Here is a 21,934-nt window from a genome sequence, read left to right as displayed (position 1 = left end):
CAAAGCTCCGCCTGGGCAACGGCACCTTGTCCACGGGGCAGGCGCCGCTCCAGCCTCCCGCGCTCCCGACCAGCCCACTTAGTGGGCGAACCCACCTCCAGAAGGGCAGGAGGATACGGCGAGTCCCCATTCCTCCCGAAGATGGCCAAGCCACTCTCTGGCCAATCAGGAAGCTTCTTTTATCACCGCTTCTGGATACACGATGTTGGAACTGCTTTTCCCTGAACTTTCAGGCTGTGCCGGGGCGGGAGGCGGAGATGATTGACATCTCCTACAACTATTAGTCAAGCGAGATAAGCTTGAAGAGCAGATACTACTACGAATTATCCTGCGAGGAAATGTTGTTAGCCGCGCCCCCTCCTCCCACTGGTCTCCGTGAGCCTTCGGGGTGGGAGCTTTTGATGGCAGCCAATCGACGGTCAACGAGGAGGAGGACGACGATGAGGAGGCGGGGCAGGCGGGCTATGGTTTCCTGGAGAGCGCCTATGTCTCAGTGCTTGCGGCCGGAGGGTTGCTGGGTCACTATTCCCGGACCGCACTGCCAGGGGCTAGGCCGAGTACGAGAGCCGCATCGCCTCGCTGGCACCTTCCAGGCTGCCTTCTGAGGCCTTGAACTTGGCCCCATCTGGCGCTCCTGTGCGCCCCGCTGCGACCCTAGCGCCCGATATCCTCCCCGCGGGCTGTCCGGAGGGTCCAGGCCCCATTGTCCTTGTCCCCACCGCGGCCACAGGCCCCTTGAGCGCTAGCCCTCCCCACTCCCCTTCCCAGGCAGGGCACCAACGCCTCCAGCAGCCGCTCTTCTGTCTGGTCCGTGGAGGTGGTTGGTTACCATGGTGAAGCTGGCAGCCAAATGCATCCTGGCAGGTGAGTCTGAAAACTTGCGGGTGAATACAGTCTCCGGAGTCCAGAGACTTCATAAATTGTCGAGAGCTTTTGTTCATGTAAATTGTCTACCCTCTTTCCCTTTCTCTCTCGCAAAGACGAGTTAATGCAATTACTGATAGAGTAAATTTCATTAGGCGTGGAAGAATTATCTTCCAGAGCACATTTGTAGCTCCAGGTGGCTTCCTTCACTCCCTGTCATACTCTGAGACCACCGTCACCAATTAGAGCTGTACTCAGGAGGAGTAGACTTGTTAAGAAAATCAGGCTAAGCACACCATAAGTGCTTCAACTAAACCAGGTGCTGTACCCCAGAGTTAGGCATCAGTGACTTTGGTGGTCTTTACTTATGGGATTTTTTTCCTGACCCCAATCTTATGCAAACAGGGATAGGAGACAGTAAGGTACAGTTGACCAGAGTTTGCAAAAAGCTATGTGTGTTGACTTTAAGATCCAAAGTTACAGTGCTGCCTCATGGTCAGGAGGACATAAATGTTGAATCCCCCAAAAGTGGGAATCTTTGTTTTGCTGACTGATACATCCCAAGCAGCCAGAACATATATGTAGAACATAGTAAGTACTCAATAAATATTTGTAGAATGAATGCCTATGTGGCATGCATATTTGTGGTGTTCTTGCTCATTTAGAAAAACATTTGCCTGGATTATGGACCTGGGACCACAGAGCACAGATGTACTTTCCTGAGTCCTTACTGCTTGTCAGGCACGTGCGTTTCATTTAATCCTGTCACAGTAGGTAGTACCTTGGGGTAAGTGCCGGATTGTTCTGACTTTACCGAGGCACTGAGGTGAAGTTTCTTGCCCAAGGTCACCCCCTAGCGAAGGAAGGTCATAGGCAGAATTTCAACCCCGAGATCGGCCTAAAATTCCTAACTTCCTACCTCCAAAATTCTTAACTTGTGTTACTGTTGAAACCTGTGACCTTTCTGGGTTTATCTGACCAGTTCGGGAAAGAAGCAGTGAGAAATTATGCAGAGGAAAAAGAGATCCCTTTTTCTGATTCCTCTCTTCCAGACCGAAAAGGATGGTATTTTTAATGACTTTTCCAATTTGGAAATAAAAGGGTCACACAGAAAGTTGACTGACCATAGTCAATCAGATCATACTGAGCAAAAGAAATTAATGGTTCTCAAGAGCAGTCTCTAGTTTCCAGAGCACCAGTGGGGGCAGTATTGTGTAACAAAATTAATTCTGCTGATTTTCAGATTGGCTGTGTCCTCTTGGACAAAGCACTTCTCTGAGCCTCAGTTTCCTCATGGATAAGGTGGGATCGTTTTTTTCTGAAGTTAGATTTTTTTTTCTAAATGGACCTCTCTCTCTGACTATTCTTTCTCCTATTTCTTTTTTAAATCAACTCCCATCACGAGGCTAACTTACTGAGCACCATCTATGTGTCAGCACTGTGCTAGCCCCTCACCACGGGTCATCTCAACAACCCTGTGTGGTCAGGATTATTGTCATTCTCCTCTACAGATGGGGCAGCTGAGACCCAGAGAGGTTAGGACACTTGCCCTGGGTCACACAGCTGGGTTTGGCTGAGCTGGGATCTAGATTCAGGTGATCTGATTCCCAGGGCTTTGTTCTTAGCCTCACACTCTACCATCCACAGGCCTCAACTTGAGACTCCTTGCCCTTCTTTATACCCACACCCTCAGGTACTAGTTTTACCTGATTTCATCCACTGCCTGGGAAGTCATTCCTGAACTCCAACCTAGCCCTCAATCTGAAGCCTCCTTTTGAGGCCTCAAGGGTATCTATCTCCTCTTGGAAGTTTTCAGGGGCCAAAAGACCTCAGCAGAGTGAATCACTGCACACAGCCCTACCTCCACCACCCATCAAAACCTCGTTCTTCACCCCACCCTCACCACACAGGCCCCCTCACTGGCCAACTTTTTATTTTATGTTATTTTTTAAAACAAACACCACATTTTAAAAAATATTTATTTAATTTATTGATTTGGTTGTGCCAGGTCTTAGTGGCAGCAGGTGTGCTCCTTAGTTGTGGTTTGTGGGCTCCCTAGTTGTGGCACGTGTGCTCCTTAGTTGTGGATCACCGGCTCCTTAGTTGTGGCATGCGAATTCTTGATTGCGGCATGCATGTGGCATCTAGTTCCCTGACCAGGGGTCGAACCCGGGCCCCCTGCATTGGGAGCGCAAGTCTTAACCGCTGCGCCACCAGGGAAGTCCCCCGACTGTTTAAAATGGAGTCAATCTGCCTTTTTTCTCTCACATAACTAGTCACCGAGGGACCTGATAATTCAAGTGCTTATTCAGTCCACATATTTACTGAGCACCTACTATGTGTTAGTCGCCACGCAAGGTGCACTGGGAGTACAAGGGTGAACCCGGCCAGCCCCCACACTCAAGGAAGTGCTGAGTTGTGCATAATAGCTTATAACGCAAGAAACAGGAATCGAATGCCCTTTGATCCCAGAGAAATACCTCAAGGCACAGCTGCTAATTGTTCTGATTCAGATGGAGAGAAAAAAACACTTAACATTTATCTATATTTTATATGCTTCCAAATCACATAAATATTACTTAATATATATCAGGCACTGTACATGTTAACTCATTAAATCCTCATAACAATTCTATGAGATAAAAGCTGTTATCCCCATCTTGCAGATGTGGCAACTGAGGCCCAGAGAGATTACTGACCCAAGGTCATACAGTTCATAAGCAATGGAGCTGTAGTCTGTGCCCTGAGTACCATGCTGTACTTACTGCCTCTTGACATGGGATGATAAATCTGACTCCCTGGAGGGCTGCTCTGATGTCAAGTCTCATGCCACCAACAGTGAGCTGCACTACCCACGCAGGTAAAGACAAAGGAGCGAGAAACGACCTTCAGAGGCTGGGCAGGAAGGCCATGTTGGAGCTTTGCCTGGCAGAGACTGGGCAGGATTAGGATTTGGATTAGCGTGACCTGAAAGGAGGTTATCTTCGAGGAATTTTCAGGGATCAAGAGAATAGGACTGTAGAGCCCAGATTTTGTGTAAGGTATAGTCAGAGACAGAGTTGGAAGGTGGGGAGGGGCGTACAGCGGAAAGAATCCTTTGACAGGCTCTGTGTGAGAGTGTCACCAGAGGAAAGCACTGTTTTATGAAGATCTGTCTGTTGATGCCAAGCTCAGGGTGGGTTAGAGCAGGGAGAAAAACAAAAAGAGAGGGCCAGTTGGGAAGTGTTTTCAGTCCAGACCTAGTCAAGAAAACAGAAAATACATTAGGCATTTCAACAGAGAGAGTTTAATACATGGAATTGGTTCAGCATGTGTCGGAGAACTGAAAAAGCCAGAAGACAACGTTGTGATGACACAATTGGTGGGTGGAGGTCAGGGTTGTCAGAAGCTTGAAGAAGAACCTCCCCCAACCCTGAGCTGGGATCCAGACCTCTGAGGAGGGGGCACTGCCTGGCTGGGGTGGTACCCAGTGTGTGATGCCAGCATGTGCCACCCATCCCTAGGACCCATTGCCCACTGGCCAGGAGCTCAGCCCCATGTTTAGGGTGAGAAACTGCCAAACCAATTCCAGACCATCCTGAGGGTCTGTGTCTTGAGGCCACTCCTGGTACCAAGTGCTACATGAGGCAGGGTCCAGGCAAAAAGCTGAAACTACATAGGCATCTCGACAGTGAGGATTTAGTGTGGGGTGTTCATTAAACAGGTACTGGAGGCCTGGAAAGACAAAAGGGGACAGTCAGGTAGCACAGAGAGTAACTGCAGGAAGGAGCCTCATCCCAGGGCTGCAGGACGAGAGGGAAGAGGGCAGGTCGTCAGAACGTCGAAGCGCAGAAGGGTGCTGGGAGCTGAGCTGCAGGTCTCTGAGAAGGGGACGCTGCCCACTGACGCTGGTGTCTCTGAGGTGGCACACTCAGGCTGGTCCAGAAGTGCAAAAACACAAAACAAAACACAGTTGGAGGCAGCGACTAACCTTTGCTGCTGGGTGAAGGCCATCACTAGGATGACACTAAGAGAAACAGCAAGCAAAGGGGAAGGAGCAAGTCCCGCCCCCCCCGCCCACCCCCAGCCTTCCAGTCTTGCTCTTGAACTGACACTGGCAGAGCCTGACAGGAAATCCCTGGCCAAAGAGAAGTGTGTGCAGAGTCCCAGCTCCAGCATCACAAGGCAGAGCATGGATGGGTGGGTTTGGGGCTGAGACAGGAGCCCAGGTTGAAGTTGGAGGTAACTAGGGCAGTGTTGGTCATGACAACAAAGGAAGTGCGGGCTGGAGACACAGAGAATGAAGTAAGGAAGGAAGGGGAGGCTGACTGGACTTGGGAGGAAGGAGAAGGAGCCTTCAGAGGTGACTGTGGGTGAAGTCTGGGGACATCGAGAGTGGTGAAGAGAACAAGTCAGATAAATGGGCGAGGCTGCTCAGGACCCAGCCTGGCTGCAGGCACTGAGATCCGGTGAAGGCCTGACATTCCAGTGGAAACACCCACAGGGTGCTGGAAACACAACGCTTGTGAGAGGGATCCTGGCACGAGAAGTGACAGTCAAGGTAACGAGAGTAAGTGGGACCGAGTAGATGGGAACAGAGGACCAAGGACAGGCCCACAGGGGTGTCCACATCTGGGAGGCAGGCAGAGCAGCAGGAGGACCAGGCCGGTGCGGGGTCACCGGGGCCAGAGGGCTGCTGGGGGCAGGGTGCTGCTTCAAGCCGATTCATCCTTCAGAGGCATTGGGGAGCGTGAGAACTGAGGAAAAACCACTGGACTGGGCGATTATGAGGTCACAGGTGACCTTGCATCGTGCCTTCGCAGATGGCACCCTCTCCCTCAAGCAGTGCACCCACCCCCCGCCGTCACCCCTGGGCTCAGCCTCCTCCAGGGAAGTCCTCCCCGCTGATGAAACCCCTCATCAGCTTCTCTCCTCCCTGCACCCTCAGACGCCTCGATTCTCAGCTTGTGCTCTTTGAATTTGCACTTGTCATTTTGTTGCCCTGCACATGTGTTGTATCAGTGGTCTCCCCGTCCTGGGCTCACTCGGGTCCCTCTTCAGCCGACACAGGAGGTTTTCCAGAAGTGTGGGTGACTCTAACTGACAGTCGGAAGCAAGTGTTATGACATTAACCTGAACAGATCTGTGGGGAATTTCACAAGCGGGAAGGGCCAATTTCCAACCCGATTCAGAAGCAAAATTGAAGTCGGGAGGGTGGATGCAGTCATTGCACGAGACGTGCTCTGTTTGCCCTGAGATGGGTGGGTACCCAGTGAAAGTCCAGCCCACGGTCCCCCACCCCACCCCCCGTGTCCCGGAAGGCTGCGGGGATGAGGACTTGCAGGGGCAGTGTTAGAAATGGGTCAGAAGGGTCCCTGAGCTCTAGGAGAGGAGTGGGATCTGGCGGAGAGAGGGCGATGTTGGAATCCTAGGCAGGTTACCCAGCTCCTCTGAGCCTCAGTATCTTCATCTGTCAAATGAGGTTAATGATAGTCCCCGGCAGGGGGTGGAGGCTGGGACCTGGGACCTGGGAGCTGGGAAGGAGCGAATGAGATTGTATGAATGGCTCCACGACAGAGGCTCAACCCGTGTTGGTTCCCTTCTAAGAAGTGGTGGCAGGGGCTTCCCTGGTGGCGCAGTGGTTGAGAGTCCGCCTGCCGATGCAGGGGACACAGGTTCGTGCCCCGGTCCGGGAAGATCCCACATGCCGCGGAGCGGCTGGGCCCGTGAGCCATGGCCGCTGAGCCTGCGCGTCCGGAGCCTGTGCTCCGCAACGGGAGAGGCCACAACAGTGAGAGGCCCGCGTACCGCAAAAAAAAAAAAAGAAGTGGTGGCAAACAGAAAAGCAAGACCTGACTAGGTCACTCAGACCTGGAGGCGTTAACGTGAAATGAAACGCCACGAGTCGGCAAATAATTGTCTCACAGGAGAAAATTATAGGTGGGAAAAGTCAAAACTGAAAAGTGAACAGAGTGGCTGGCTGTCGAGGAGTCAAGTAAAGAGGCGAGTTGAAGCCGCCTGTAAAACGGGGTGAAGGTGAGACGATTGCATCAAGGGACGCAAGGCAGAAGGATGCGAGCGCGGTGATTTTGCTGAGGATCAAGGGGGTGAGAAAGCAGCAGACGGGTGTTCTGCCAGGGCGCTGGGTGACGGAGGGAGAATCAGCGTGAGATTCTCAAGGTGGAAAAGGTCTTGCAGATGAACACAGCGTGGTATCAAAGGAAGCCACGCAGAGCCACCGGTGGGGACGTGGGGAGGGTGCAGGAGAATTAAGGACGGGCACAGAGAGCGTCCAGCACCCTTGGGGGCCCGGGAGGAACTCCAGAATAAATTCCCCATGACCACCTTGTGAAAGGTCCAGGTCTCAGACATGAAACTGTGACATAGATCTTTAGTTTCCAGGTACCAGTTTGTGGGGCTCTTCACTAACAAAGGAAAGCCGAGGAGATGGAGCCGGTGGGTATGAGACGGGCTTAGAGGAGCCAGTGGCTGTTGCCGATAGACTTAGAGGAGAGGCCCTGGGAAGATGGGCCCGCAGTGGTCGCACATGGGTTACCAGGAGGTGGAGGTGGAAAATGTCACTTGGAAATGGGCTTCAGGATGGCAAATGTAGCCCCTGACGTTTTGTTTCTCCTAAATGTAGAAACCCACCCAACTCTCCCCCTCTCCCCCCCACCCCAGAAAAGTACGCAGGATTCTCAGGATGGACGCTGTAAACTCAAAGTGATTCCGTTAGGGAGCTGAGCCTGTAAGTCTGTACCTGGTCACACTTCCTTACCTTCAAGACTTCAAAGTAATTTCAAGTTTGAAAGGGACAGGTTTTCCCCATCGGGTGTGTTTCAGTGGAAGAGTGTCAGTTCTATTTCCAGTGCTCAGAAGCCCTCCTTCAGCTCTGTTACCTTCTGGGTGGGTTTTTGTAGATGAAAGGATTAGCCCGGAAGAAAAGAGACTGGCCGTCATGGGTTTGGAAGATCGGTCTCAGGACCTGCTGCCCTGCCAGCGACCCCGGAGCAAGTTCCCATGAGAATCAAGCACCTTTTCCCTGAGAACTCATTGAGGTTTTCGGTTTCTAGACCAGCGTTCTGGAATGGGAGAGCCTCCAGTCAGCTTAGGATGAAAGTGGTGTTTTTCTTTTACTCTGACCTCACAGGAGACCCAACAGTGGGCAAGACCGCCCTGGCCCAGATCTTCCGCAGTGACGGAGCCCATTTCCAGAAGAACTACACCCTGGTGAGATGTGGGCGTCGTAGGCCTGGCGGAGGCTTAAAGACAAGTGATCAGATAACCCTGGGGCAGTGACTTTCCAAATGTCCTTAAGAAGCCCTAAGAGGCCTGACCGTATGGCCATAAGCCACGGGGCACGGGGCAGTGTGTGGAGCAGACTGGCCGGTGGTCGGCTGGTCACCGTGTACAGCTCGCTCGTGGGCAGGGGGTTGGACGAGACTAGAGCCTCTCTGACGTCCACACCAGAAGTGAGTCCAGAGCACAGACACTTGAGCCGGGGACATGCGTCCCCTTGGGACCCCTGACGTGCGTGTTCTCCCTTTGCCTCCACAGACAACAGGGGTGGATCTGGTGGTGAAGACAGTGCCAGTCCCTGACACAGGGGACAGTGTGGTGAGTGGTGCCCTCGCCCCAAGGGGGCTCAGTGCTGCCCCAGCTGCGCCCGAGGGCTCCGTGGTCACTGTCGTCCTCCCTGGGAGAGAGGCAGTGCTCTCACCTCGGGGACAGCGATTTCCTCAGTCCTTGCCTTCCCAAGGGAAAGATTTCAGTCAAGAGACATAGAACGGTTTTAAGTACTCAGAGTTTTATTAAGCAGAGTGAAAGTACACTCCCAAGAAAGAATGAGAGTGGGCTGTCTGGAAACCAGAAGCAGCCCGCAGTGGGGTAGGGCTGGGCTTTGTAGAGTGGTGGTCCCTCCCTGTGTCCTGCGTCATTTGACTGACAAGTTGATTGACAGCTTTAGGTTCCGTAACTTTTCTCCTAGGGGACAGGCGCTTTGCGCACGAGCACCCAAACCGCAATGCTAATGTATTACACATACGGCATAATGAACCCCAGGTTACCTTGAGGCACCTTTTAGGTCTTGGTGCACCTGCACCGACCTGTGCTGGTCGGTTTATCTTGCTTAGTTCTGATAAGGCTGGTGGTCCTTGACTAGAAGAGGGAGGATCTCTGGGTGGGTTCTGATCACTAGTGTCCAGGTTGGGGAGGGGAAGATGACCCCGTCCAGGATGGGGCGAGACCCACTCATGTCTGACTAACTACCTACAAGTGCCAGGACTTGGCCTAGACTTGTCTGAGCATTCAGGAACAGGCTGGGGGGAACACGGGAAGCATTGTATGGAAGGGATAAGGAAGAGGAAGTGAGGAAGACTGGGCTCTGGGTCTTACCCTCAGAACTTACCGAGTATTGAGGTTCCTAACCTGGGTCCCTCTGTGGGAAGCCTCGACCCTTGAAGTTGAATTGCAAGATGCTAGGTTTGCATGTGCTTTTCTGGAGAGAAGTCTTAAGAATTGCTAGATTCTTAAAGAGGTCCATGAGCAAAAAGCAATTTTAAGTACCTCGGATACAGTGAGAAGGGATAAGATGAATGCACCAACAACCAGTGTGCAAAGCAAAGGAGGTCGCTGACCTTCAGACAGCGTGTGCCAGAGGCCAGAGCCAGCGGGAAATTAATGGGGCAATTAGGGGAGACTTCCTGGAATGGCAGCATTGGGGAGGGGCTCTCACCTGGGCCGGTGAAGGTTCGGACACGGGCAGGAAGGGTCGTCCTGCGCCCTCTGCTAGAATCACACCTCAGCGATCCAGAACCATGACAGACTGTCCTACTTTAAATGCCTTCCCCAGGCCTCCTCGGTGACCTCCTTTAAAAAGGATCGTTTTAAGATTTGAAAATCAATTTGGTTAACAAAGTGCAGAATGACCTTTTGGAAAACAGCGCACTTGTCAGCCTGTCTAGCATTCTGTTCTGCCAGGTGGGAAGTCAGCTTGTTCCCGGTATTTTTGCACTCGGGGTTAGGAGAGGTGAGATGCCACCCAGAAAGAGCCAGTTGGGGTGGGAAACCATTGTACTTGAGCTCGTTCCTCCTCCCACCGTCTTCCTCGTGCCTTGGCCAAAAGACAAATGTGTGTGCACGTGTGCCTGCGTGTGTCACCCCGAAGGTGCGCTGGGAGTCCTATCGGGGATTTGCAGCCAGGGGTTTCCCCGTGTGTAGGCTTTCCTGGGACCTGTCTTTCTGATTCCAGGAACTCTTCATTCTTGACTCGGCCGGCAAGGAGCTGTTTTCTGAAATGCTGGATAAATTGGCAAGTAGCATTCAGTCTTTTTCCTAACAATCACAACCACCTCCTTCCAAAGGTTTGCCCCTTAACAATGCCCTCACAGAAATTTCACTTCACTACAGCCACCAGGAGAAGCTACCATGGCAACGTCCTGTAAGGGGCATTCCTCCCAGCCTTGGGGTTTGTGGCCCCTTGGCAGGTAGGAGCAGCTCTTGCATGTGATTCGTGATTGCTTCCCCCCAGCCCTGGAGTGGCTGGCTCCCAATGCCCCAGAGCTGTGCACCTCGGTCCTCGCAGCCCTCCACTCCGGGGCCTCCCTTCTCTGGAGCAACCCCCTCCTGGGGGTGTTCTTTCAGCCCTCCTCCACCTCCTGGGTCTGGAGCAAAGATTTCCTTCCCCGCTAGGGGGTGCCCTAGAGGCCCCACAGTGAGGCTCACCTTCCCAGCCCACCCCCTGGTCCCACCTAGGTTTGCTCTGGGACCTGCCCCTGCTGCCCCCAGCCTTCCTCTTAGGATCCAGCTTGCTGTACCTTCCAAGGTAACCGCTCCGCTAATGTGGGCCAGTGAGCTACTTAGAAGGTCTGAGATCTCCAGAGCCCTCCCCTGCCTTTCCGAGAACAGCTACATTTTAATAGAAACTGTTTGCTGCCACCCTTTTTTTTCGCCTAAGAGAAATAGATCTAATGATGGTAATTTCACACAGGGCTGACCTCACGCATCAGTTCTTGGTGTTTTCCCACGCGGCTCCCATGTACACTGTCTGGCGCTGCCCAGCAAAGGAGATGATGTGTCTGGACAAGTCAGGGTCACACGCTGCCCATGCTGGGTCCCCTCACTGGGGCCTGGAGGAGGGAGGTCTCTCCTGCATGTGCACAGGAGTGGTCAGTGTGACTCTAGCTAGAGCTCTGTAGTCTGTGGAGTGAAGGTGTGAAGGGATCATCAGTTTAGTCCAAGCTCCTCCCATCCTGGGCACCTCCAGGAGGGGAGCCAGTGTTGCCTCAGGGGCAGGAGGGTGAAGCCTCCAGAGCCAATTCTGGGCTGGCCTTCCAAGGACAGCTGGAGGGAAAAGGATTCTCCCTCACACCCTGGGAGGTGACAACACCCCAGAGATGAACCAGGCTCTAATTGTGCAGAATGGGGGTCCCCAGAGACCAGGGCATCGCCAAGAGTCACACGCACCAAGACTAACCTCACAGCCTAAGCAGGGCTGCCCCGCGGCCCTGTGCCAGGCAGCAGGATGGCCCAGGAGTCTGAGCAGCCCCTGAAGGCACCAGCCCCTGAGAGCATAGCCCTGGTTCTTAATTGGGGCAGCGAACCCTGTCCAATTGCTGGTCTGGTTTGGATTAGGGCTGATACACTGCAGGAGAAGCAGAAAGTGCCCTTTGCCTTTTGAAAAGCCGGCCCTTATTAGGAAAATGTAAGCAAACCAGCTTCCAGTGAGTGGCTAATGAAAAAAGGATGCTCTTTCAGGCCTGCAAAGCAGAAAAGCATATCACCTTGCATAATAGTGGGCCTTCTATGAGAATGAGTAGAAGAATGAGTTAATGGAACCGGGGCAGGCAAAGCGTTTCTGGGTAGAGAAAAGCCTCAGCCCCGCCCTGGTGTTTAAAGCCTGTGTGACCTGGGCAAGTCAGTTACCCTCTCTGAACTCAGTTTCTTCAGCTACACGGTCGGGATCTTCAGACCAGCCCTGCAAAGTTGGGAGGTTTCACGATGATGCACAGAAAATGCCCAGCAGAGAGCCTGGCACGAATGCGAGCTATTGCCCTCGCCATCACCATCCCGGACCTAGGCCTTCCCCGCCACTTCGCCCAGCCCTCCCATTCATTCCTGTGGGTGTATCGCTTTCTTCTGTGGATGTGGCTCGGTTTTCTGATTCACATCCCCTTTAGAATTTTTCACTTCCCTCTGCCCACGTGTCCCTTCCCTTAGAAGGCCACATTTCCTCCCAGTCTAGAAGTCACTTTCGCTGTCAGTGACGTGTCCCCATCCTGTCCCCCTTGCACAGTGGGAGAGTCCCAACGTCTTGTGTCTCGTCTACGACGTGACCAACGAGCAGTCCTTCACCAACTGCAGCAAGTGGCTGGAGAAGGCTCGGTCACAGATTCCAGGCGCCACCCTCCCAGGTACGAGCTGCAGGCATCCGGGGTTTCCAGCAGCACCTCTGACCTTCAAGTTCAAGGGCACAGGGTCACTGCAGACATGGCTGTGGGTGCAGAAAAAGGGTGCCCTGGTCTCTGAGTGTGATGGTCTAGACCATACCCTGGCTCTGCCTCAGCAACCACGGAAAGCTCAGTGAGTTGCCCCACCTCTGTGAGTCTGTAAAATGGGCCTGCTGACGCCCCCCTGACACGGTTATGGGGTGACTCAAGATAATAAGGGGGAAGGTGCTGTGATAGGAATATGAGTTGTTATTTCCGGAAAGCTAACCCCAGGGAAGCAGTCCTCATTTTCTCCTGTATGTGGGGCACCAGTAAACATGCAGGGCCCGTTCTCACTTCTGAATGCTCTCAATCAGTTTATTTTTCATCCCTATGTGAGATCAACAAATTCTCCTCATTAGAGACCAGGGAAAGCGATCTCCAGAGACAGGCTCAAAAATTAGCCACAGCGGATGCAGCTGGCAACAGAACCAAATTACCCCTGAGTGCCTGATGCTGAGCCCAGCCCTCAGATTAGTGTTAATGAGCATTTTGAAAGTTTGCTCCATGAGCTAGGAATGATCGCAAATGCTCACATCAGTTTGGTCCTCGCCTTCACGGTTTGCAGCCATAGGGAGAGGAGGCGGACAGGTACCCAGGAGGTCTAGCAGAGGGGCTGAGCGAAAGCTGCAAGTACAAAGCGCCGGCCTCCCGCTCTGCTGCGGCCCTCGGGGGCCCGTGCAGGGTCGGTGCAGGGTCTCTGGTCATGCTCATCACCTCGGATCAGGGAGCCCCTCTCAGATGAGGTTTTACACACCTCAAAATTAGGCTGCTTGCTCTTTTATCTCTCCAGCTGTCCTCCCAGACGGCCACGGTTAAATGCGATGCTCCGATTGTTTCTCTCGAGTAGGTGTACTGGTGGGGAACAAGACAGACCTGGCCAGCAGGCGAGTGGTGGAGTCGGCCCAGACCCGGGCATGGGCACTGGGCCAAGGCCTGGAATGCTTTGAAACATCCGTGGTAAGTATTTCCGCCTGCACCGTAGCCAAGTCTGGAGCAGACCTCGGCTGGAAGCGGTTTTTCACATGACCTCACATGCATCGAGTTGTTAGTCCACCATATGCAGAGCCTAATTTGGAGCTGATGTTTACATCCTTAGCCCAAGATCTCTTCTCAGTATAGCAAGAGTCACTCGTGTGTTACAAACAAGCAGATCAGCCAGCCAGCCAGCCCTGGGAAAAGCTGGATCTCAATTAGTAAGAAACACAAGTGTATTGTGTTCAGTTACTGTGACACTTGATGTTGGCATGAGACATCTTGGGTAACGGTGTTGTTGGCACATTATTTCATAGACTCTCAGAATCAGCCCCATGATCCAGGAGCTGGCCCCCCTTCCCCACTTTGTGTTGGGGTGAAGTGACTGGCCCGTGCATCACGTTGACTCACGAAGGGGTGAGCCAGGACTAGGATCTCTGACTTCTGGTTCCCGTGCTCCCTGCCCCTACCTTGCCGCAGCCCCGGGGTGACACCAGGCCATAGAGTGTCCTCTGGTCTATTCATCAAGAACCTTGGGAAGGGGGACGGTCAGAGGGGTTTGTTCCCGGCCCCTTCAGTACCCGATAACCATGATTTGGGCATGTTCACGGTATTGTGGGAAGCTCCCTCCTACGTGGGGAGTTCTGAGGTCCCAGCCTCCCTGCAGCCAGGGTGCAGGCACGTGACCCAGGCTACACCAATCAGAAACACTCGTGTGCTACTGTGGAAGGGGGTCAAGTGAAGACACCCCCCTGCGGGAGCCGCCCAGAAACACCCACTTCAGAGCCAGCAGGGACCAAGGTGCCAGCCGCAGTGCCCCTTCCTGGGGTTGCTGGGGAGACTTGCCATGTCTGGCACAGCCTGAAACATCCCTGGTGGTAACTTGGACTTCATTCCTGGCCTTGTGGCCTCTGGCCCCGACTGATTCCTTGGTCCTCCCAGAGAGTCAGTGCGCTAGTTAATAAATAGCCCTGAGGTCGTTTTCTACTCAAACTCTCCTTAAGCCACAGGCACTCTTGTTGTTGCATCTGTGAAATTTGGCCAATGCTGCTATTCAGTTGCTGTATGGATGTGAATTTCTTAAACCCCCTCAAAGCGGCATGCTTCTTTAGGGAAAGGAGCGAGTGCAGGCAGGTGCTCTGACCTCCGACGGTGAATTGCAGGACTAGCTGTGGGCCGCTCGGTGTGTTACTTAACCTGTTGGTGCCCCAGGTCCTTCACCTATAAAGTGGGGATAGTAAAATATATCCCTCATTGAGTAATAAATATGAGAATTAAGTCAGATGGTGAATATAAAAACACTTAGCCCGAAGTCTGAGGCATAGGAAACGCTCAGTCAATGTTAGCTTTCTTAAATATAAACATTCCCTCTAGTCATCTCATTTATGCTATTATTACTCACTAAATCCTTGTATTGCTAGATTGTGCAGAGATAAATGTCAGTTTTGCCTCTGGTCCAATGATCACAAATGCTAAATTAGTGAAGTTCCAATTAGCAGGCTTTTACTATATAGAGGGTTGCCCATCTTGTATGCAGGACGCCTTTGAGCAAAGCAGTAAGCTGTACCACCCACAGCAAACAGTATCTTCCTATTCCCCCCTCCTCCATTCACATTTATGAAGTTGCCTCCTTACCCCAATATCCCACGTTCCCTGGAGCTCTTGACGGAACTCAGAAATTCACACCCACTCCCAACACTTCCATCCCCAAAGGCCACTGGGCTGCATGTTTAAACTCTGGTCAGGTGCTTGCCACTACACGATTGAAACGGGAGGGTATAAATGATGTCTGACGAGGCTGCAGTTAAGCGCTTGGTATTAACTGTGCAAGTTAACTAGTCCCCCACTGAGTTGATGCCAACAAAAGCAGCACCCGCAGCTCGGTTAAGAAAGCTGTAATTAAAAAGGAGACATAACCAAATGCCATTTGAGACGCAGCCAAGTCCTGACACCAAGCCCATCTCCTCCTTTCTTTCTAAATGCAGCCATAATTGTCCTGCAGACCTAAAGGAGATACCTACATGGCCATTTGACTTTCTTTTTTCTTTATAATCCCATCCCCAGAACATACTCATTTTAAAACTTTGACCACTTTCACCCGTTTCTCCCACCCCCATCCCCACCGCCCCTGACAACCACCAGTCTACTCTCTGTTTCTGAGTTTGTTTTTTGTTAGATTCCACACATAAGTGAGAACACAACAATATTTATCTTTCTCGGCTGGCTTATTTCACTTAACATAATACTCTCAAGGTTCATCCACGTTGTCACAAGTAGCAGGATTTCCATCTTTTTTATGGCTGAATAGTATTCGTGTGTGTGTGTGTGTGTGTGTGTGTGTACCACATTGTCTTTATCCATTCATTCTTTTTTTTTTTAATATTTATTTATTTATTTTATTTTTGGCTGTGTTGGGTCTTCGTTTCTGTGCGAGGGCTCCCTCTAGTTGTGGCAAGCGGGGTCCACTCTTCATCACGGTGCGCGGGCCTCCCACTATCGCGGCCTCTCTTGCTGTGGAGCACAGGCTCCAGATGCGCAGGCTCAGTAGTTGTGGCTCACGGGCCCAGTTGCTCCATGGCATGTGGGATCTTCCCAGACCAGGGCTTGAACCCGTGTCCCCTGCATTGGCAGGCAGATTCTCAACCACTGCGCCACCAGGGAAGCCCTATCCATTCATTCTTCAGTGTACACTTAGGTTGTTTCCATGTCTTGACTACTGTCATGACTGTTGCCGTGGCAGTGAAGATGGGGATGCAGCTATCTCCAAGGAAGTGATTTCGTTTCCTTTGGTTACATACTCAGAAGTGGGATTGCTGGATCATATGGCAGCTCTATTTTTAATTTTTGAGGAACCTCCATACTGTTTTCCATAGTGGCTGCACCAATGTTCATACCCACCAACAGTGCACAAGGGTTCCCTTTTCTCCACGTCCTTACCAACACTTACCTCTTGTCTTTTTGATGATAGCCATCCTCACAGGTGTGAGGTGATAGCTCATTGTGGTTGATTTGCATTTCCCTGATGGTTAATAATTATGGGTACCTTTTCATGTACTTGTTGGCCGTTCAAATATCTTCTTTGTAAAAATATCTGTTATTCGTCCTTTGCCCATTTTTTAATCAGAGTATTTGTTTTTGCTGTTGAGTTGCACAAATTCCTTGTATATTTTGGATACCAACCCCTTATCAGATGTGTGGTTTGCAAATACTTTCTCTCTGCAGGTTGCCTTTTCATTTTGTTGATGGTTTCCTTTGCTGTGCAGAAGCTTTCTGGTTGGTGTAGTCCCACTTATTGATTTATGCTTTTGTTGTCATATTCATAAAATTATTGCCAAAACCACTGACAAGGATCTTTTTCCCAATGTTTTCTTCTAGGAGTTTTTTTGGTTTCAGGTCTTAAGTTCAAGTGTTTAATCCATTTTGAGTTAATTTCTGGGAGGTGTAAAATAGGGATCCAGTTTCATCCTTTTGCATGTGAATATCCAGTTTTCCCAGCACCATTTATTGAAGAGATTATCTTTTCTCCATTGAGTATTCCTGACTCTACTGTCAAATATTAGATGACCATATATGTGGGGCAATTATTTCTGGGCTCTCAATTCTGTTCCATTGGGCTTCGTGTCTGTTTTTATGCCAGGACCGTATTGTTTTGATTATTATAGCTTTGTAATAGGGTTTGAAATCAGGAAATGTGATGCCTCCAACTTTGTTCTTTTTCAGGATTACTTTGGCTATTCGAGGTCTTTGTGGTTTCTCTTTGACTTTCTAACACCCCTCAATATTTGACATTTTCACACCAAAAAATTTAAAAGCATTTCTTTAAACAGCAGTTAAAAGTTTAAAATGCATTGTTTATTACTGCAAGAAGTTGGACAGTATTAAATAAAAGCGAGTTCAGGAAAGATCCATAGGGATGGCTTCCCTTGCAGGAAGGTGAGGGGAAGGGAACTGATGTTTGTTGAGCACCTACTGTGTGCTAAGTGTCTTGTACACATTATCTATTTAGGCTTCCAACAGTCCTGCTGCTGTCCATATCTTACTGATGACAAACAGACTCAGAAAGACTGCGTTGCTTTCCCTGGTTGCCCAGCTAACGAGCAGTGGAACCAGAACTAGAACACAGGCCAGCCTGTCCAGCTTGATAACCTTCTAGAAGGGGCTCTGGCCTCCCACAGAGCCTACTTTGGGAGTCTCAGGGGCAGAATTCTAGGCCAGATTAAGCACTAGTCTGAGCCTGCTCTAAAAGATTCTTCACGCAAAGCAGACCTACTCTACAGCTGTCAAACTATGTCAGCAAGATTATGATTCATCATTTAACAAAAGGGTTCCTATCATTGGCAAGCCTTCCTAATGCATTTGGAAAATGGTTCTGTTTACATCTGCTATTTCAGGAGCACTCCGTGTGTATAAAGAGACTTGCCTCCATTGAATTCCCCACTTTTTATGTTGCGTTCTCCGAAGATCTGGCTTTCAAGAGCTTTCAGATTCAGTTAGAAATCCTTGTGCATGTGCTTTGCAGGCCTCATTCTCTTCCCATTCAATGCTTAACTATACTTGCAACCGACGTAACGTTTTGCTATTTGACTTTGGCATAGCCTAGGATGTTATGCTCTGTACAGTCAAAAGTGTCTTGCAAATATAACTGAGTTATTCTTCTTATGTCCGGCTGAAGAGTGACAGCCTTCCGGTCCTTGGCAGTCATGAGTTGAGTATAGACACTCGTCTGGGCCACCAGCTGTCCTCTCATTTCTCAGCACCCTCTCAGCACTGCCACCTCTGGTTCTGCTCTTGGTGACTTGTCTCCTCCACTTTTGGGACAGGAAGTCCGGTAACTTTCTGCAGGAACTGGTTTCCTTTTGCGCGCTTCTGTCACCCCAGCTGGCAGAGTGAAAAGGCTGCTCTTCTCAAATTTGGGGCATCTGAATTCTAGACTGGGCTCTGCGTAAACCAGCTGGGCCACTGCACCCCTGGGCCCCAGACTGCTGTCTATAAAACAAAGGCACTGAGCTTGATGACTTTGTTCCATCCTTTGGTTTGGAAATCCTTCCGTTTTGTTGGGGATATTTCGTTACCTCTTATCAAGGCTGCACTTTTGCCACCAGCTACGGATTGTTTGAAAACAGGTTCTTGTGCATTCATAGTTTGAGCTACTGTCTTGAAAGTAGTGGGTGCTTTCTTCTGCCAACTTATTTCTTTAAAAAAATTTTAAATACCCATGGATGCACACAGAGAGAGTGAGAAACGATAGCTAAGTGGAGAGGGTACCATTTTCTTTCTCCCAGAGCCTGTCAGGCTCACCCTATAGGGCTGGTTCTTCCTACCAGATGAAGAAAATCTAGGGCAAGTTCCAGAACTTTTCTGATCTCTCTCAGATAATAAAAAAAAATCCTTTGGTCACGTTTAGTCACAAAATTATTCATTATTTCACTTATTAAAATGCCCAGTCCTGAGTGACTGTCAAAATTCGTAAAGTCAGCTTCGCCTCCTGAGCCTGCTGTGGGAAGCAGGGCCAGGCTGCTGCATCTGTGTTTCTGGACCTGTGCTTCCGCACCAGCTCACTTCTGTTGGGACCTGCTGTGGCCCCTCTGGACTTGCCAGGTGTCAGAGATGCCCTCCCTGCCCCCAGCAGGGGTGCTGTCTCCCCTGCGGCTTCCACCTCACAGGTGGCACCTCCTCACCTTTCCTGCAATCTCAATTCCGGGCCGCCCATTCTGGTTGGGACCCATCACCCTCCTGGAGGCTGTCCCCGCGGAGTCCCTTTAATACAGCTCCAGGCTGGGCCTCCGCTGGGCCCGCTGCCGGTCCAGGGAAGCGTTGCTGCAGCCCCAGTTTGACAGAGGAGGCGTTGCGGGCCATCCCCCGTCTGCCCTCTCCTGCTTGGCCATCTAGACAGCCAACCCCAGCCTCACCTTGATGCTTCCCAGGCCCGGGTCCAGCACTGGCCTAGGTCCCCGGGCTGCAGGCTTCCTCTTGGGACCCTCCCACTGACCTCAGGATGAGGGAGAAGCACCCGCATCCTGGGGTAAATGCCACAGCACTCCCTGACCTCCATCCTGTCTGGTCCTCCCTCCAGAGTGTGGAGGTCCTTGCCATCTGTTGTTTTGCTTTGACCTTTGGGGCCTCAGTCAAAACTAAGCAAGAAAGAGTCTCATTTTAACATCCCGTCACACACAGAGCAAGAGTGGCTAAAAGTACAGGCTCTGCAGGAACAGGTCTAGGTTCAGACCCAGCTCCATCACGGGCAAGTGTGTGGCTTTCGGCACGTGACCTCAACCTCTCCACGTCTCAGTTTCCTTCTTGTAAAACGGGAGGAATGGTAGTAGCTGCCCTGAGTGGTGGGGGTGGTGGGAAGAAGTTGGGGCAGAGGGCGGAGCACCTGGCAGGAGGGAAGAGTGGGCGATGCCAGCTCTCTGTGACAGTCCTAAAACCAACCAACCGACGTCTTCAATTTGTCTCTCCAGAAGGAGATGGAAAACTACAAAGCCCCCTTCCACTACCTGGCCAAGCAGTTTCACCACCTGTACCAGGAGAAGCTGGAGGTTTTCCAGGCGCTGGTGTGAGGGGCTGGCTGGACCATTCCCCGCGATGGAACCTGGCCGCGGGCTCCGTCTCCTCGGGAGATGGGAGAAGATAGAGTTGCCTGGATCCTTCCAATCTATCGTGACAGCTTTAAATAAAATGAGAAAAATGGAGAAGCAGCAGCTCATTCCGTTCTTGGTCGGGGCAGCCCTGGTGCCATTTTACACTTTGGCTGCTGCTTCCAGAGCAGCCTCCAGTGGTGGGAGCTGGTGCTTGTGACAGTGGGTGTCCTGCCCTCCCCGAAGGACCTCCCCGCAAGAGCCCACCCCACAACTTGCCGTAGTTGAGGTGCTCAGCCTGGAATCTGCCACATGGCCAGGGGGCTGATGGCCCTCTCCTTATTCTAGCAGATTCGACTTTGCTGCCTGTCCCGCTGTCCACCTTGCTCCTTAGCCAGAGCTCCCTGGTGATGACTACTGTCCCTTTGCAAAACAGTGCCCTCTGCCGGCTGCCCTGGGTACCTCTTCTTGATAAAGACCCAGCCCCTCCCAGCTGCCGGGAACCCTGAACTTGGCACCCAGGGAGCCGAGAATGAGGCCACTTTCCTTTAATGACCCTCCTCTCAGCAAGCCGGGAAGCAGTCATAATTCTTTGCACTGAGCTTGACTGTTTTCCATCCTGTCTCTGCTGCCAGATTAATCTTCCTAAAACACCACTTTCATCATTTCACTCCCCTGATTAAAGACCCACGGAAGTTGCTCATTGTCCCCTAACCTCAGGGCTGCGGGCCAAGGTCTGGCATTGAAGCTTGCCTCTGTCTGTCACCCTCACCCGGGGGTCCAGTTTCTTTCAGCTCCAGGGCCCCAGAGGGTCATCACCCTCTCTCAGTCCCCCTCTTGGTGGGAGTTGGGGTGCTGTGCAGGGTGCTGGCTTTGGCGGTAGGCAGATTCTGGGTCTGTCCCAGTGATAGCAGTCATAATGGAAATTAACTCTGGTTGCTGTTTATGACCTGCCATGTCTCTACATGAGCTGAGCACATTACACATATCAGCTAATTTAATCCTTACAACGTGGAGTCTCGCTGCCCCACTTTTACAAATGAGGAACCAGAGTCAGAATCATGGACGCCAGAGCCCGGCCCACAGCTGCCGCCCCCCTGCGTCCACCTGAGCTTGGCCGGGAGGAGGAGGAGGTGATGGCTCGGTTGCCCCTTGAGGTCACTGTGAGAAGTGAGATAACATGAAGGGCATCGGCCACGTATCGACCACCTTGGGCCCCTCCCATCCCCCCTTCCTGTCACTTCTCAACACAAACTCACTGTAGCCACAGCCATCTTCCCAGTGAGTCATTTCTTTCAGAAGATAGGGGCCTGCAATTCGCCGGGCATTTTCCTGGGCACTGGTCACATCAAGCTGTGGGTCTCTTGGCCCGTGTTCCGGAAGGGAAGATCTACAATAAACAACCAAGGAGACACGGAGGCCCCAGAATTGGTTACTGGGACCCATGGCTGTGGCCAAAGAGATGCTAAGAAACCCACTTCCTAAAGAGATCACAAAAGGCTGGGGCCACCTTCCCCGGGGCATCCTGGAGGTGCCCCGCCCCTCCACTCCTTGCTCTTTGCTGTTTATATAAGAAAATCGAGTGGTCAAGAGGAGGAGGGAGGGCTTCCCTGGTGGCGCAGTGGTTGAGAGCCCGCCTGCCGATGCAGGGGACACGGGTTCGTGCCCCGGTCCGGGAGGATCCCACATGCCGCGGAGCGGCTGGGCCCGTGAGCCATGGCCGTTGAGCCTGCGCGTCCGGAGCCTGTGCTCCGCAACGGGAGAGGCCACAGCAGCGCAAGGCCCACGTACCGCAAAAAAAAAAAAAAAAAGAGGAGGAGGGAGTGAGGGTGGACAGTGTTGGTGGATGGGTACCACTCCCTCTCCGGCCCCACCCCCAGAACCAGGCACTGGAGACCCCAGGAGAATCCTCCTAAGAAGAGACAGAGGACACTGCCAAGAAGAGGAGGCTGACACCTTGCTCCCCAGCTGCATGCTCGTAGAGCTGCAGGAGCCTGGTGCCAACTGCAGGGACAGGGTGGTGAGGGCGTCCTTGGGGGAGCTTGGCACGCA

General features: G+C 51.8%; 1 protein-coding gene across 2 annotated transcripts; it reads left to right on the top strand.

The window, feature by feature from the left end:
• Nucleotides 1-448: 448 nt before the first annotated feature.
• Nucleotides 449-19,988, top strand: IFT27 (intraflagellar transport 27). 2 transcript variants are annotated; one of them, XM_082636156.1, is made up of 7 exons: nt 449-864; nt 7,994-8,073; nt 8,401-8,460; nt 10,094-10,153; nt 12,137-12,254; nt 13,180-13,289; nt 19,766-19,988. In XM_082636156.1, exons 1-7 carry the CDS (start codon nt 831-833, stop codon nt 19,862-19,864), a joined length of 561 nt encoding a protein of 186 aa, XP_082492282.1. In that variant the 5' UTR covers nt 449-830; the 3' UTR covers nt 19,865-19,988. The 2 variants fall into 2 exon arrangements, with proteins under 2 accessions (XP_082492282.1, XP_082492283.1); XM_082636157.1 differs by lacking the exon at nt 19,766-19,988 and adding an exon at nt 16,527-17,102.
• The last annotated feature ends 1,946 nt before the right edge of the window (nt 19,989-21,934 follow it).

This window comes from Mesoplodon mirus, assembly GCF_964341445.2.
Source record: "Mesoplodon mirus genome assembly, chromosome: 11".
In the NCBI taxonomy this organism is placed as follows: domain Eukaryota; kingdom Metazoa; phylum Chordata; class Mammalia; order Artiodactyla; family Ziphiidae; genus Mesoplodon; species Mesoplodon mirus.
This window is presented reverse-complemented; position numbering and strand designations above follow the sequence as displayed.